The sequence below is a fragment of the Ornithorhynchus anatinus genome, chromosome 11 (genome assembly GCF_004115215.2).
Source record: "Ornithorhynchus anatinus isolate Pmale09 chromosome 11, mOrnAna1.pri.v4, whole genome shotgun sequence".
Lineage (NCBI taxonomy): Eukaryota > Metazoa > Chordata > Mammalia > Monotremata > Ornithorhynchidae > Ornithorhynchus > Ornithorhynchus anatinus.
Window position 1 is genome coordinate 42,872,819 of NC_041738.1, and position 16,453 is coordinate 42,889,271.

Genomic DNA, 16,453 nt, shown 5'->3' on the forward strand with positions numbered 1-16,453 from the left:
CTGAATTGGTTAGTGAGTGGCCAGGGGATCTGGTCTTGAAGGCTGCTTTCCTTTCCTCTACTGGGAACGGATTCCATCTTTCACATGACACAATTTCCTTTTACTTAAAGGAAAAGCAGAGCAGATGACAGTTCTAAGCTGACAGAGGTAGCAAGACCCTCTCTCTTTGGAGAATCATCCGGTGAGATCAGAGTTGGGAAGCCGAAATGAGACATTTTGACTATTTCAGCCTTAAAATCCACATTACCTTATGTGGAATATTCCAAAAACGGTTTCTCCAGGCCCGCAGCCTCAAGGAGTGTTTCCCTCAACAGTACGCCTGCCAAAATCTTCCCATTCTTTTTTGTTACACAGAAGTTAGCAGCTGGTGGGGACCCCCAACCCTAAACAATGGGCTACCTCTGCTGAGGGGTGTCCCTTCCCACCTGATTTCAACTGGGCTGCCTTGCCCCCTGACTCCAGTCACTTCCTGTTGGGGCTCTCCATGCAGTAATTCTCTCTCCTGGCATCTGGTGAGCAGCTCATGCTTCTAAAGGATGGTCCCTGCCTCTCCAATTTTTTTTTCTGGATTTCACATTGGATCCAGAAGACACACAGACTTCAAGATGAGTGTGTTGGCCTCCCCCAGCCATTAGCCAGGAGAGAACAAGGTGCAGGCAGGGGCATGTGGAAGTTGCCAAGTGTAAACAGGACAAACACTCAGGCTGGGTGCTACAGTGGCTGGCCCCCTTCCCAAGGATTGGCCAGAATTTCCCCAGAGTTCCCGGCCACACCCCAGCAAGCACCAGGAATGGCTTGAGTCGGAGGTAAAGACGCTGGCTGCCACTTCCTTTTGAAGTTTCCAGCAGACACAGGGTAAATGGGGATCAGAGACTCACCAGGCCCATTCCACGGGTCTGCCTCCTTCGGGCCTTTGTCAGGCTCTTGCTTCTCCGGATCCTTGGGACTCTCCAGGACTTCTTTGGCCTCCAATTCTGAAAGGTAGGAAACAGCATCACACTTCCTGCTCCAGAGCCAGGGCGGAGGATCGAGGACACAGCAGGTGTCCTTGACCAAGGCAAAAATCCCACCACTCTACTGGGGGTGGGGGTCAAAGGCACTCCTGGGGGTCTATTAGAGGCTCTCTTGGGTTTGGCTTGACCATCCACTCTGCTTCAATGTCCACCCTAAATGGCAAGGGACAAACTGAAATTTAAAACTTGGGGAAAAGTTGGAGGAGAATAAAGGAGGATCAGCATAGAGGTAGGGGAAGCCATCGTCAGTGTGATCTCTAACCCTCTCCCCCCACACTGTTATCATTATTATCATTAATAATAATTGTGGTATTTGTTAAGTGCTTACTATATGCCAGGCACTGTACTAGGCGCTGGGGTGGATAGAAGTGAATCAGGTTGGACACAGTCCCTGTCCCACATAGGGCTCAGAGTCTTAATCCCCCTTTTACAGATGAGGTAACTGAGGTACAGAGAAGTGAAGTGACTTGCCCAAGGTCACACAGCAGACAAATGGCAGAGCCAGGATTAGAACCCAGATCCCCTGACTCCCAGGCCTGTACTCTAACCAGTAGGCCACACATTCTTCTTATTAATAATGACAACGAATAAATTCCTCATAATAGGGAAACCACCCAAGAGACCTTTGGAGGAGCCTGGGGCCTGATGGGAGCCTCTTTAAACCCCAGGCCTGCACCCTGCTCTGTATGTGGTGTATTCATAGCAACTTGATAACAATTATTTTCTCCATTAACTGCTGTTGGAGATGGGGCCGATAAGCCTATCTGCATATGACAGTGCGACAGATTAGCGCCCAAAGTGCATGTTTGTCTTCACATTCAGAGGCTGATAACCATTGCCGGCCCAATCGATGGCCAACCATAAAGCACGCCCAAGGTGACGTCATTAGCATTTCAGATTATTAATACCAGCGATAAGCCCAATGATTAACATCAAATAAATCAATCATGCGGTATAAAAGTCCTATTATTTTTGGCTATAAATCAAAGTGGATGGCATATTGATTTTTATCCATCTCACTGAAAGCTTTGCTATGTGCCCACTGGAGCAGTAGTTATTGCTGCTGCTCCATGTTATCGGCCCTATCAACTTTTTATCAAAACAGGCTAGTGCCAGGTGCAACTCCCTGCTGCTTTTTCCAGCTCCCTAACCAACTTCCCCCCTACCCCCCCCCCCCACCTTCCCCCGCCTCTGGCCTGCACCAGCTCCCTAATCAGATAAAAAGTATCCCGTTTCCCTTTTAAACCAGCCAGGGGCAAAGTCGACCAGCAATGAGCTCTTGCCCTTTGATAATCCTGTCCCTCCTCCCTCCCCCCACTATTTTGCCCCCACTCCCCCATCTCGATCCCCTTCAAAGTCTTTGCCCCATGGGGCAAGCCAGCCACATCCATCTGACTGGTAGATGTAGGGAGGGCCAGGAGTTCCATGGGACCCAAGCAGCTGGGGGAGCATGTGATTCCCAGCAGACAGAGACCTAGTCAAAGGACCCTCAGTCACAAGGCTCCCGGCTGCTCCAGAGGCTTATCAGGTGGGATCACCAGATAATTAGCATTCAGCTCCCTCCACAAAGAGGGAATGATGGGATGTTCCCTGCTATTTCTTTATGGGAGACTGGGCTAGACGAGGATCCCGGTGTCGGAGTGAACCCAGAGCTTCTGCTGAAATGGGAAATTTGACATACCTGGTTTGCATATGGGCTGAGGAAGAAGTGGGGGGTGGGGAGAAGAGAGTGGGAAAGGGAGCTAGGACAGGGCTGGAAGATGTTGTACAAATCAAAGGCTTGGAGACACACTGCCTTGGTTACTGAAGAAGCCCCCTGGACCTCCCGGAGTCCTTTGCTGAAAGGGGTCTGTCTAGGCACTCAGGCCCTCTGAGGTGGATAAGCAGGGCATTCTGGTTTTGAAAGGTGAGGACGGGAGAGAGGAGGTCCCCAAAAAGGTCAGGTTCAAACATTCTATCCCGCTCTGTGCTTCTTCTCTTAGAGTTGAGTGAGAAGCAGCATGACCTAGCGGTTAGAGCAAGGGGCTGAGAGTCAGAAGGACCTGGGTTCTAATCCCGGCTCCGCCATGAATCTGCTGTGAGACCTTGGGCAAGACCCTTAACTTCCCTGTCTCAGTTACCTCATCTGTAAAACTGGGGATCATGACTGTAAGCCCATGTGGGGCATGGACTATGTCCAACCTGATTTTCTTGTATCTACCCCGGTGCTTAGAACAGTGTTGGCACATAGTAAATGCTTAAGAAATACCATAAAGGAGAAGAAGAAGGATCCCATCCATATTAGCTGGACTGGACAAAGATTCCATCTCTAATGGGATGTAAGGATTTTGGAGTTGGGGTGGTGTGGGAAATTCAACCTTCACGCTCCACTCCCAGTTCTCGCTCAGCAAATCTGTGACGACCACTTCCAACATGCTCACCGGGTGCTGGTGAACAACTATCCTCCTACTACAGTGGAAAGCCAATTTACACAGTGATGGTCAATTGAATTGAAGCTAATGTGGATAATCTTGCCTGGATTCAGTGCACTTCAGTAGCTGGGACACCCAAACATATCTGGGGCACATGCCAGTGTCCTAGCCTGAGACAGCCAAATTCAATGGTGTCCCATTATCCAAACTGCCAAAGACTTGAATCGGACTCAGTCCCACTTGGTGTGGAGAGAAAGCCTGTCGATTGAAATTCCTACTACAACACCAGTCCGCGCACGTCACTCCACAAATGCCAACCTACATATTGTACCTTGATCTCATCTGTCTCGCCGCCGACCTCTCTCTCACATCCTGCCTCTGTCCTGAAACTCCCTCCCCCTTCGTATCTGACAGAGGATCACTCTCCCCACCTTCGAAGCCTTATTAAAATCACATCTCCGAGAGGACTTCCCCAACTAAGCCCTCCTTTCCTCTACTCCCTCTCCCTTCTGCATTTCCCTAACACTTGTCTTTGTACCTTTCATTCACCTCACTCTCAGCTCCAGGACACTATAGTCATAATTTATTTATTTATTTTAATGTATGCCTCCCCATCTAGACTGCAAGCTCCTTGTGGCCAGAATATGACTACCAACTTTTATACTGTAATCTCCCTAGCACTTACTACACTGTAAGCACTCAATATATACAACTGATTGATTGATAAACTAACTGATCACGTAATCACAGCCTGATCAGAGCCGGGGCCTGCACCAATTGGCCAATCGACGCAACCCAGACAAAACCCAGATGTGACATTTGCAAGAGTACATTGAGAACCCACAGTTCAAGAACCTCTTCCTTTTAGACAAGGGGACTCTTCTTAGAAATCAGTGTGGTCTAGTGGAAAGAGCAAGGGTCCGGGAGGCAGAGGACCTGAGTTCTCATCCCTACTTAGCCACTTGTCTGTTGTGTGACCTTGGGCAAGTCACTTAACTTCTCTGGGCCTCAGTTATCTCATCTGTAAAATGGGGATTAAATCCTACCCTCCTATTTAAACTGTGAACCCCAGGTAAGGACATGGACTGTGACCAACTTGATTATCTTATATTTTCCCCAGCCCTTAGTACAGTTTTTGGCCCACAGAAAGCACTTAATAAGTACCCTACTAATAATCCTTGGACCCACTCTCATCACCTCCTAGCTGGACTTCTGAAACTGCTCGTTGTGGGCAGGGAATGTGTCTGTTATATTTTTGTTCTGTACTCTCTCTAGGGCTAGGGCTCTCTAAGGCTGAGAAGCAGCATGGCTCAGTGGAAAGAGCCCGGGCTTTGGAGTCAGAGGTCAAGGGTTCAGATCCCAGCTCTGCCACTTGTCAGCTGTGTGACTCTGGGCAAGTCACTTCACTTCTCTGTGCCTCAGTTCCCTCATCTGTAAAATGGGGATTAACTGTGAGCCTCATATGGGACAACCTGATTACCCTGTATTTACCCCAGTGCTTAGAACAGTGCTCTGCACATAGTAAGCACTTAACAAATGCCAACATTATTATTAGTATAGTGCCCTGCACTTAGTAGGCGCTCAATAAATACAATCGATCAACTGGATGGCTCTCCATTGCATCTCACATAGAAACAGACTCCTGACCATCAGTATCAAGGCTACGTCTTAGCCATCTGCTCTTTTCCTCTGCTCCACCCCAATTCATGTTCTTTGCTCCTCTCGAGTTAACACCCTAACTATCCCTCACTCATGGTCTCCCCGCCTAGTGGAAAAGGTACAGGCCTGGGAGTCAGAGGACCTGTGTTTTGAACCCTTGCCTGTTGTTTGACTTTGAGCATGTCACTTAATTCCCCTGTGACTCAGTTTCCTTATCTGTTAAGGGGAGTCTCTAGACTGTAAGCTAATTGTGGGCAACAACTGTGTCCACCAATTCTGCTATACTTTTACAATGTACTCTCCCAAACATTTAATATAGTGCTCTGCACAAAGTAAGCCCTCAATAAATATGACCAATTGACTGGGGATTCAATACCTGTTCTCCCTCCAACTTCGACGGAGAGCCCATGTGAGTCAAAGATTGGCTGACCTGTTTATCTTGTGTTTACCTCACAGTTTAGTACAGTGCGTGGCACACAGTAAGGACTAAATAAATACAATTATTATTCCTTTGACCCACTGGTCACAGTTGTCTTCTTTTCTAATTCACCAAACTTGCCCCTTCCTTTTTTCAAATTCCTTCCAAAAAGACTCCTTCAGGGGGTATTCCCTTTCTTGTTGCCTCAATCTCCTCAGAAAAATCCTTACTCTAGGGTATACTTGCGTCCAGCTGTAGATGTTCATGGTAGGTCTCTGAGTTCCCTTTTCTTATCCTTTATCAAAATTAGAATATCGAGGCCCTTAATCCTACAGATTGTGTTTGATTGTCCTTCTGTAAGGCAATTTTGCTCTCTAACTGAAAGTCTCACGCCGCCTTTATTAAGTTTCTTGATTGCCCTTTTTCAGTGGCAATCTGTTGGTTAGGTGGGAGTTCTATTTGGGGGGACTCATTCGACTAAGAAAAGAGTCACTTGGGCATCTTAGTGCCAGGAGGAAAGTAACGAGCTCTGAATACTGGAAAGTTAGATCTCCAGCATCCAACCCTGTATAACGCAGACAACAAACATTTACTGATATGAAAATCCAGCGAGGATAGATTGCTGGTCCATGCTAACATTCTTGAGGCTACAGTTGTTCCCAAAACACAATTCAATGAATGATTGTAAAACGAATTAGGATTGGACAAAAACCCTTCGTTGAAGTCATTCATTCATTCAATCATATTTATTAAGCGTTTACTGTGGGCAGAGCACTGTACTAAGTGCTTGGAATGTACAATTTGGGAATAGAGACAATCCCTGCCCAACAGCAGGCTCAAAGTCACAGAGGGGATGTCACCTTGGCCATTACAAATAACTTTGAGAAAAGCAAAGGCAAATACTTCTTTGTAGCAATGTTCCTGCTAAAGTTTTCAGGATTAAAATTAAAATAACAATCAGTTATTTTATAATTCTGTCCTAGAGCCCTCGGGGGTCCAGGAGGACTGAACATTGCTTACCTACAACACAGCCCTCACCCTCACCTCACTCACCTCAAGGGTCAGTTCTTGGCCCTCTTCTGTTCTCCATTTACACTCACTCCCTCGGTGAACTCATCCGCTCTCACGGCTTTGACTACCATCTCTACGCAGATGACACACAGATCTACATCTCCGCCCCTGTCCTCTCCCCCTCCCTTCAGGCTCGCATCTCCTCCTGCCTCCGGGACGTCTCCACCTGGATGTCGGCCCGCCACCTAAAACTCAACATGAGCAAGACTGAGCTCCTCATCTTCCCTCCCAAGCCCGGTCCGCTCCCAGACTTCTCCATCACCGTGGATGGCACGACCATCCTTCCCGTCCCGCAGGCCCGCAATCTCGGTGTCATCCTTGACTCGTCCCTCTCGTTCACCCCACACATCCTATCCGTTACCAAGACCTGCCGGTTTCACCTCTACAATATCGCCAAGATCCGCCCTTTCCTCTCCACCCAAACAGCTACCTTACTATTACGGGCTCTCGTTATATCCCGGCTAGACTACTGTGTCAGCCTTCTCTCTGACCTCCCTTCCTCCTCTCTCGCCCCGCTCCGGTCTATTCTTCACTCCGCTGCCCGGCTCATCTTCCTGCAGAAACGATCTGGGCATGTCACTCCCCTTCTTAAACAACTCCAGTGGTTGCCTATCGACCTCCGCTCCAAACAAAAACTCCTCACTCTAGGCTTCAAGGCTCTCCATCACCTTGCCCCTTCCTACCTCTCCTCCCTTCTCTCTTTCTACCGCCCACCCCGCACGCTCCGCTCCTCTGCCGCCCACCTCCTTGCCGTCCCTCGGTCTTGCCTATCCCGCCGTCGACCCCTGGGTCACGTCCTCCCGCGGTCCTGGAACGCCCTCCCTCCTCACCTCCGCCAAACTGATTCTCTTTCCCTCTTCAAAACCTTACTTAAAAATCACCTCCTCCAAGAGGCGTTCCCAGACTGAGCTCCTCTTCCCCCTCTACTCCCTCTGCCATCCCCCCTTTACCTCTCCGCAGCTAAAGCCTCATTTTCCCCTTTTCCCTCTGCTCCTCCACCTCTCCCTTCCCATCCCCACAGCACTGTACTCGTCCGCTCAACTGTATATATTTTCGTTACCCTATTTATTTTGTTAATGAATTGTACATCGCCTTGATTCTATTTAGTTGCCATTGTTTTTACGAGATGTTCTTCCCCTTGACGCTGTTTAGTGCCATTGTTCTTGTCTGTCCGTCTCCCCCGATTAGACTGTAAGCCCGTCAAACGGCAGGGACTGTCTCTATCTGTTGCCGACTTGTTCATCCCAAGCGCTTAGTACAGTGCTCTGCACATAGTAAGCGCTCAATAAATACTATTGAATGAATGAATGAATGAATGAATGAATGTCATTTGGGTTTGCAGAATTGGGAGCGCCCTGTCTCTCTCTATTAACCTGGAAGCTCCTCCAAGATTTTGACCCCATTCCCCAACCTTAATTACCTCACCAAGAGTCTATCTTACGATTGGTGATGTCAAGAGAGCATGACAATCAGTTAATTAATTAATAGTATTTATCGAACTCTTACTATGTGCAGAGCACTGTACTATTTGGGAAAGTACAATATAACAGAACTGATAGACATAATCCCTGCCCACGAGGACTTTACAGCCTTCAGGGACTGGGGTCCCCGAGTCTTTGTAGACGAGGTTGGGTCTGGAGGGGAGAGGGGACCTCTGGGTAATAGATCCACAGAGTGTTGAGGAGAGGGAGAAAAGCTGAGACCCTGAAATCATCTCAGCATCATCTCCACCCTCCCACCCCCTCAAATCCTCAATCACATCCCCCACGAGACTGTAGTCTTCTTGTGGGGAAGGATTGTTTCTATCAACTCTTTCAAGGTCTCCCAAGTGCTTATGATAGGGCTCTGCACAAAGAAAGTGCTCAAAAATACCACTGATTGACTGCAGCCCTGAGCGACTCTAGGGAGTCAGCTGGGGCTGCCCAGGTCATGTTCTCGTGTCTTGGAGCTGCAGGGCTAGCTAGGAATTTCCCCCAAATAACCCTGGACACACTGGGCTCTCTGGCCTGTTCACCCTGCAGATGGCCAGAGATCTAGAGGCTGCGTCGGCTCTCTGCATTCCTGCGAATGATCCAGTTCCCTCCCCAGGTTCGGGTGAGTACTGCTCCAGCCCATTCCTCATGTCTCCTGAATCACAGATTCAAAAAGCTGAACTTTCCATGTGCTTCAGATCCTGGCAGCAGCTACCTTTTAGATGACTTTCTCATGCGTGCATCCCTCCCACCTTTCTCCAAAACATCTTTCTCTCGTCATCAGATGCAGCTCTGAGGAGTCTAGTTTTCTCTTAGAAAGGTATCAACTTTGGAAACACCCTCTCTCATCCTGGGACTTTTCCTGCTCTCACACTATCCTTTCCCACTCCCTTCCCTCTTCCTTCAAGAGAGGACTTGGGCTTCTGGGGAGTCTCGGTTCTCTCCCACCACCCAACAACTGCCCACTAATGTCTCAGCTCACAGCAGGAGGAAACAGCTAGTGGAGAGACAACAGTCAGATCACTGCAAAGGAAAGTTAAAGAGCTGAAATGAATACGAGTCAATGAGATCAATTAACAGCTGATCACTGGGGACTGTAAACACACCTCTGGTTTCCACCCAGGCTCTAAGCTTCAGGCCCAAACACCCCCTCTCTTCCTGCTTAGAAACATTTTCAGCAGCCCTAGAGAGCAAGTGATTGTTTCAATAAAACTTTAGCCATCTTAGCAATTCTACCCAACTATTAGAAAGAAAACCCAAGAACGCTAAGCTTTCTCTCCCAACAGCCTTATGTGGGAGGTAGTGTGGTCTAAAGAAAATCAATCACATTAACTGAGTGCTTCCTATGTGCAGAGCCCTGAACTAAGCTCTTGGGAGAATACAATACAATAGAATAAGCAGACACTTTTTTTGCCCATAAAGAGCTAACAGTGTAGAGGGAAAGACAGGCATCCATGTGAATAAATAATTGATAATATATAATTTAAAGATATGTACACAAGTGCTGTGGGGTCGGGGTGGGGCAAATATCAAATGTCTGAAGGTCACAGACTGAAGAGCATAGACAACACAGAAAGGAGAGGGAGATGAGGAAAAGAAGGTTTAATCGGGGAAGGCCTCTTGGGGGACATGGGACTTTCGTAACACTTTGAAGGTGGAGAGAATAGTGGTCTGTCATATACAAGAGAAGCAGCATGTGGCCTAGTGAAAAATGTAGAAGCAGCGAGGCCTAGAGGAAAGAGCACGGGTTTGGGAGTCAGAGGACTTGGGTTCTAGTCCTGACTCTGCCACTTGTCTGCTGTGTGACCTTAGGCAAGCCACTTCTGAGTGTCTCACTTACCTCATCTGTAAAATGGGGATTAAGACTGTGAGTCCCACGTGGGACAACATGATTACCTTGTATCTACCCCAATGCTTAGAACAGTGCTTGGCACATAATAACTGCTTAACAAATAACATAATTATTATTATGGAGGGGGAGGGAGTTCCAGGTTAGGAGGAGGGTGTGGGAAAAGCGTTGGTGGTAAGACAGATGAGACTGGGGCAGTGAGCAAGCTGGTGCTAAAGGAGAGGAGTGTGTGTGGTCTGGGCTGCAGTAGGAGATCAGTCGGGCTAGGCAAGAGGGGGCAAGCTGATTGAATGCTTTCAAGCCAATGGTAGGAATGTTTGATGCAGAGGTGGATGGGAAATCATTGGAAGATCTTGGGGAGTAGGGAGACATGAACTAACCGTTTTTGTTAATAAATGATTCATGTAGCAGGATGATGTGTAGCACGTTGATGTAGAGGGGAGAGACAAGAGGCTGGGAGGTAAGCAAGGAGGCAGAGGATAATACTAATTATGGTATTTGTTAAGCACTTATTTTGTGTCAAGCACTATTCTAAGCGCTGGGGTCGATACAAGGTAATCAGGTTGTCTCACGAGGAGCCCACAATCTTAATGCAGTAGTCCAGGCGGTATAGGATAAGTGCTTGGATCAGCATGGCAGCAGGAAATAGACCAGGTCTAGGGAATCGGAGCACTTGTCCCCTGGCCTGCAAGATGACCTTGGGTAATTTACTTAACATTTCTGTGCCTCCGTTTTCTCCTCCATAGACCAGGCATGCTAATATTTTTCTCTTCCCATCTTGCAGATATGACATAAGGAAAAAAAGGAAAGTAAGCAATGCCAGAATAGCTTTGGGGACAAGTAAAATTACTTCACAAGTTGAAAGAGGAGGACTTGCTTGGCTCGGATGAATCCATCAGTCAATGGATTTTACTAACTGCTTACTTTTTTTCTTATTTTTATTTTTACGGTAATTAAGTGCTTACTGTATATCAAACACTATCCTAAGCACTGGAATAGATACAACTTAATCAGGTCAGCACAGTCCCTGTCCCACATGGGGCTCACAGTCTTAAAAGGAGGGAAAAGAGTTACTGAATCCCCATTATGCAGATGAAGAAACAGAGGCACAGACCAGTAAAGTGACTTGCCCAAGGTCATACAGCAGGCAAGCGGTGAAGCCGAGATAAGAACCCATGTCCCCTGGCTCCAGGCTCATGCTTTATCCACTAGGTCACGCTACTTACTGTGAGCAGAAAATTGTACTGAGTGCTGGGGACAGTACAATACAGAAAGGTACACATGATCCCTGCAATGATTCATAACTATTCTGAAACAAATATGAACACTCTAGCCCCAAGAAGAGCAAGGAGAAATATGAGGTGTGGGGGCCCTTTCATTTTCTAACTCTTGTTCTGACAGAATGCCGGTGGGGAGTGGTCTTGGGGAGGAAATTGACATCAGCCTTCTGTCCCAAGTTGACTCTGGAGTACCCACGATCTCAAGGACGAAAAACTATCTTGTGACCACCCTAGCTGGCAGGTGGAACTCGAAAGTGCGGGTGGGATACCGACCCTACAACCAAAACTGCAAGATAGACAGTCCAGGCTGGGAATACATATGTCCCTCACCCCTGTGCCAATCAAATTAGGTATGGGGGGGCAGGAAGAGGGTGGAGATTGGATAAACTGAGACCGGAAGCTGGAATGGCCTAGGAGCACAGGTGATAAATAACTGCAGCTTCTGACCTTCCGTGCAGCAGATGGAGACTTGCAGCAATCATCTGCGGGTCGCCTCTGCCCAGAGCGTGAGAAGCCTGCTTTGCCTGCACCAAGTGAGGAGCTGTGGGATGGGTGAGAGTCCTGTCCCACTGAATGCTCGTGGGGCTGGAATCCAGGAGCTTCGTCATGGGTGTGTAACGCACAAGTGGATTCCTCCCGAGTGGGAAGTACAGGTAGGTGGGATTAGCCATCTCACCACATGCGAACAAACCATAAGTGAATTCCTTCTGGGTGGGATCTGGGTGTTCTGTCACCCGCGAGTAACACGTAAGTATATTCCTCTCATTAAGGAACCTCTAATATTGGAGAAGCAGCATGGCTCAGTGGAAAGAGCCTGGGCTTGGGAGTCGGAGGTCATGGGTTCGAATCCTGGCTCTGCCGCTTGTCAGCTGTGTGACCGTGGGCAAGTCACTTAACTTCTCTGTGCCTCATTTACCTCATCTGTAAAATGGGGATTAACTGTGAGCCTCACGTGGGACAACCTGATTACCCTGTATCTACCCCAGTGCTTAGAACAGTGCTCTGCACAAAGTAAGCGCTTAACAAATACCAACATTATTATTATCATTAAATAATCACAATCTCCTAAAAGGGAAGTTCAATTCGCCACGTCCAAAATAATCAAATGATTCAATTCACCTAGGGGAATAAATTTTGTATAAAACTTAGGCTTTCTGTCCTTGGTCTCTGCCGATTTCTGAACGAACCCGTCCCCGGGCGACGGTTGACACCTTCCTCAGTGCCTTCCCTACTGCCCTCTCCAATGGATCAGGAGCTCAGTAGGAGGACACCAGGTGACCCTGTAGTGTGGATCAACTGAAAGGCCAGGGAGAAGAGGCCCCTTAAACTCTGACCCTTCCTCTTGCAGCTGCTCCAGAAGCACCATGGCCTAGTGGAAAGGGTACCGGCCTGAGAGTCAGAAGATCTGGATTCTAATCCTGACTCTACCACCTACCTGCTGTGTGATCTTGTACAAGTCATTTAACTTCTCTGGACCTCAGTTACCTCAACTGTAAAATGGGGATTAAATCCTACAACTCCTCATTTTAGACAGTAAGCCCCATGTGGGGCACGGACTTGTCCAACCTGATTATCTTGTATCTACCCCACCACTTAATACAGTGCCTGACACACAGTATGTGCTTAATAAGTACCATAAAAAGAAAAGCTCTATAGAGGAAGGAGAGCAAGGGTGGGGGTAGGGATTAGGAAAGGTTTACTTGTCTGTAGTGCCTGCTGAATGAGGCATGGTCTTCGGCATCCTGTTAGACCAGGTGACTCTGGGACTACTTTCTCTCCCCTCTCCCTCTCTCAGGCCTAATGGGTCCAGTTAGTGACAGGGTCAAGGATTTAGGGTCTTTCTTTCTTTGAGTACTTTTGCTCCTCTGAGCTCTCTCCTGACGTGGCTCCTCTATCAGTATTAAGGGAGGCAAAGTCCCTTATGAGTAATTAATTAAGATCTCTTAGGCAGGTAGGAGAGGAAAAAGTTCCTCTTAACCCCCATGGTGCCAGAACCCTCTCCACTTGAGAGAATAGGCCAGCCACAGGATCCTGCCTGGATTCTAATTCCAGGGCCCAGACAAGTGTAGCCCCCTCACCTGTCTTCCTGTGCTGGATCCCACCTAACTTCCAGAGCTAAGGCACCGAAAGTAACCACATACACTAAGTAGTTGGTCTAATGGCCAGCTGCCGTTGGCTGGTAGAGGTCACATGCACCAGAAAGCTAGGGGTAGAAGCCTCATGGATCTGGTCTTTTTGATGGACTTTGTAGGCATTAAACTGGTGGGGAAAGGGTAGTGTGTCTTTAACCCTCAAATCGTTTGGTCCTGTTTTTTAAAGGAAAAGGGCCCAAGTCGTGTGGAGGTTTGAATGGAATACGTGACCGATTGGAATAATTTGATTGTCACTCTAAAGTTCTATTCTCTCCCATTGAGAGGCCTAGAAAGTTATCAAAGTTTATGTTGACTGGCTGGAATCGAGAAGATTTCTGCTGTGAATGCAAGAGTCCTGGAAGTGCTGGCAGTGGGTCCAATATGGCCTGTCCCTGAGAGATCTGTTCTCCCTCCTACTGAGGCTGCGAGCCCCATGTGGGATGGGGACTATGTCTGACCTGATTAACAGTGCTTGAAACATAGTAAATGCTTAACAAACACCATAATGATGATGCTAATAACAATAATAATGGCTCAAGATTCTGGGATCAGGTTGGGTCAGCACAAAGCTGGACCTATCTTAGTTCAGTCAGGGTCTGGTTGGTCCTTTCAGCCCCATTTTCAATGAGCATTTGCTGGGGAACCTCGGCAGAGTGTTGGGGGCATTTCTGAACCAGAATCGAGAGGATTGCTGTCAGTCAATCCCATTTATTGAACGCTTACTGTGAGCAGAGCACTGTACTAAGCACTTAGGATAGTAAAATATAACAATCTAACAGCCACATTCTCTGCTCACAATGAGCTTACAGTATACGGAGGAACTATTTAAATCTACTCTCTTGGTCCTATTTTTTTTTTAATGGTAATTGTTAAGCGCTTACTCTGTGTTGGGCACTATACTAAGCATCGCGGAAGATACAAGATAATCAGGTTGGACAGAGTCCCTGACCCACATGCGGCTCACAGTCTTAAAACCATTTTACAGACGAGAGAACTGAGGTACAGAGAAGTTAAGTGACTTGCCCAAGGTCACACAGTTGACGAGTGGCTGAACCAGATTAGAACCAAGGTCCTCTGACTCCTAGACCTGTGCTCTATCCACTAAACCATGCTGCTTCTCAAGTGTGTTATATTCAACAATTCATGCTGATTCCTCCATTTCACTGTAAACTCTTCGAGAGCAGGGATCACACCTTTTATGCCTATGTCCCACAAGGGTCTAGGACCATAGGCGTTAATGAATACTGCTGAAGCTGATATCGAATGGCTCAGATAGGCAAGTCTATGGACACCAGCTCTATGCTCTCACCCTCCGCCCACCTCCTTAAAGCTGGACTTCAATTGCTAAAGCAGCCCTGGGGAATTTCACCAGACAGCTCTGTCTCCATGGTCCCAGGGGGAGGGGTAAGGGGTGAAAGAGGAGACAGGGAGGCTTACCAATGCTGCCAGGGGAGCTCAGGGCATCACCCTCTGCAGAAGCCTCAGGGTCCGAAGCGTCCCCTTCCTGCTCAGACTGGCTGATGTCCTCAGCCTGGTTGTCCTCTCCTTCCTCCATGTCACCTAGGGAACCTTTAAAACAAAATCAACAAAGGACACATTTGTTTGCGGAAGATAGTGAGAGGCTGGTATTGCTACCACTCCCCCTCCCCCCCCCACATCCTTGCAGAACACAAGATGGCTGCCTCAACCTCTCCAGGTTCTGAGGGCAGCCTCTAAACTGAAACAGCTCCCCAGAGTCTCTTCCTGCTCTTAGACAGGAAGTGGGAGACCATCGGGTCCCATCTGCTTGATGCCCTGCTGAGAAGCATCCATGGCAATGGGCTCCAGGGATGGCACCTACCCTTCCCTCTCTAATTCAGTGATAATCTGGATGCTACTGCCGCGCCTGGCATAGCAGGTAGGGCAGTGGGGTTGTGGGGGTCCGTCGGATGATCGTCCGGTGGAATGGAAAACCCAATCAAACAGTGGTATTTAGGGAATGCTTACTGTGGACAGTTTACTAAACGCATGGGAAAGTACAATAGAGTTGGAAGAAACCACCCCGGCCCACAAGAAGCTGACAGTCTAGGGGGTGAAAATGACTTGATTCTCACCCCTTGGGCAGGACCTTGCTTGCTGACTTCAACAGGAGCCCCCACAGACTTCCAGAGTAGGGAGGGGTAAAGAGAGGTGGCAGGTGGACTCTATTTATTGCCATTGTTCTTGCCTGTCCGTCTCCCCCGATTAGACTGTAAGCCCGTCAAACGGCAGGGACTGTCTCTATCTGTTGCGGACTTGTTCATCCCAAGCGTTTAGTACAGTGCTCTGCACATAGTAAGCGCTCAATAAATACTATTGAATGAAAGGAAAGGGATGAGAGAAGAGTGTCTGCATTATCCATGGTTCATATGGAAATGAAAAAAACCCTCTCCTCTCATCTCCTGTCTAGGATGTCCTTTCCTGACAATGAATAGAACAGTTCTCTGTCCACCTTACAAATCCTTCAAAAATAACCCTGCTCTAACTCGAAGAAATCTGGCCCAGAGCCAACCCTCTGAGAGCCCTCAATCAATATCTATTGATGGTGACAGTGATACCACTGGAGGTGCCTGGGTCTGGGGAAGGTGGAGACAAGGATCCAAAGGCCAGGCCCAGCCTCATTCCCGAGACTCCAGGGCTATTTTAGTCCCTGGGGGTTTAGCAGCAGGTGTGGGTGAGCTTTGAAGGCCACCAGTTGAAGACTCATTCTATCTGTGCCTTTCTGAGTTCCACACCAAAGTAACGCCAAGCATGTGGCTTCTTTGCAAATTTCAAACACTCCAAACTGAGCAACCCTTGGCAGAGAGAGCTGGAGGGAAGAAGGGAACAGAATACAGAGAAAGCGCCGATCCAGTCTGGAACAAGTTACAAAAGCCGGGATGGATGGGCTAGAAACCAAGTGTTAATAGGCCAGTAGAGTCAGAGGTTGGTAATAATTGTAATCAGCAACTCTTCCATCTTAAATTGGGCTTCAGGGGACCCCCTGTGCTTAAAGTGTTTTTAATAATAATAATAATAATACTGATAATATAATAGTGGTATTTGTTGAGGGTTTACTGTGTGCCAGCCACTGTAGGAAGCGCTGGGGTAGATACAAATTGGGTTGGACACAGTTTCTGCCCCACATGGA

General features: G+C 47.9%; 1 protein-coding gene across 3 annotated transcripts in view; it reads right to left on the minus strand.

Annotated features, from left to right (window-relative positions):
* ZFPM1 (zinc finger protein, FOG family member 1) overlaps positions 1–16,453 on the minus strand; it is a 182,913-nt gene that overhangs the window by 105,599 nt on the left and 60,861 nt on the right. For all 3 annotated transcript variants that reach the window (XM_039913502.1, XM_029075724.1, XM_039913503.1), the window contains exons 2-3: positions 14,743–14,874; positions 879–974 (exon numbers count right to left, since the gene is read on the minus strand). In XM_039913502.1, the coding sequence (XP_039769436.1) occupies positions 879–974; positions 14,743–14,874 (228 nt within the window). The remainder of the gene's footprint in view (positions 1–878; positions 975–14,742; positions 14,875–16,453) is intronic.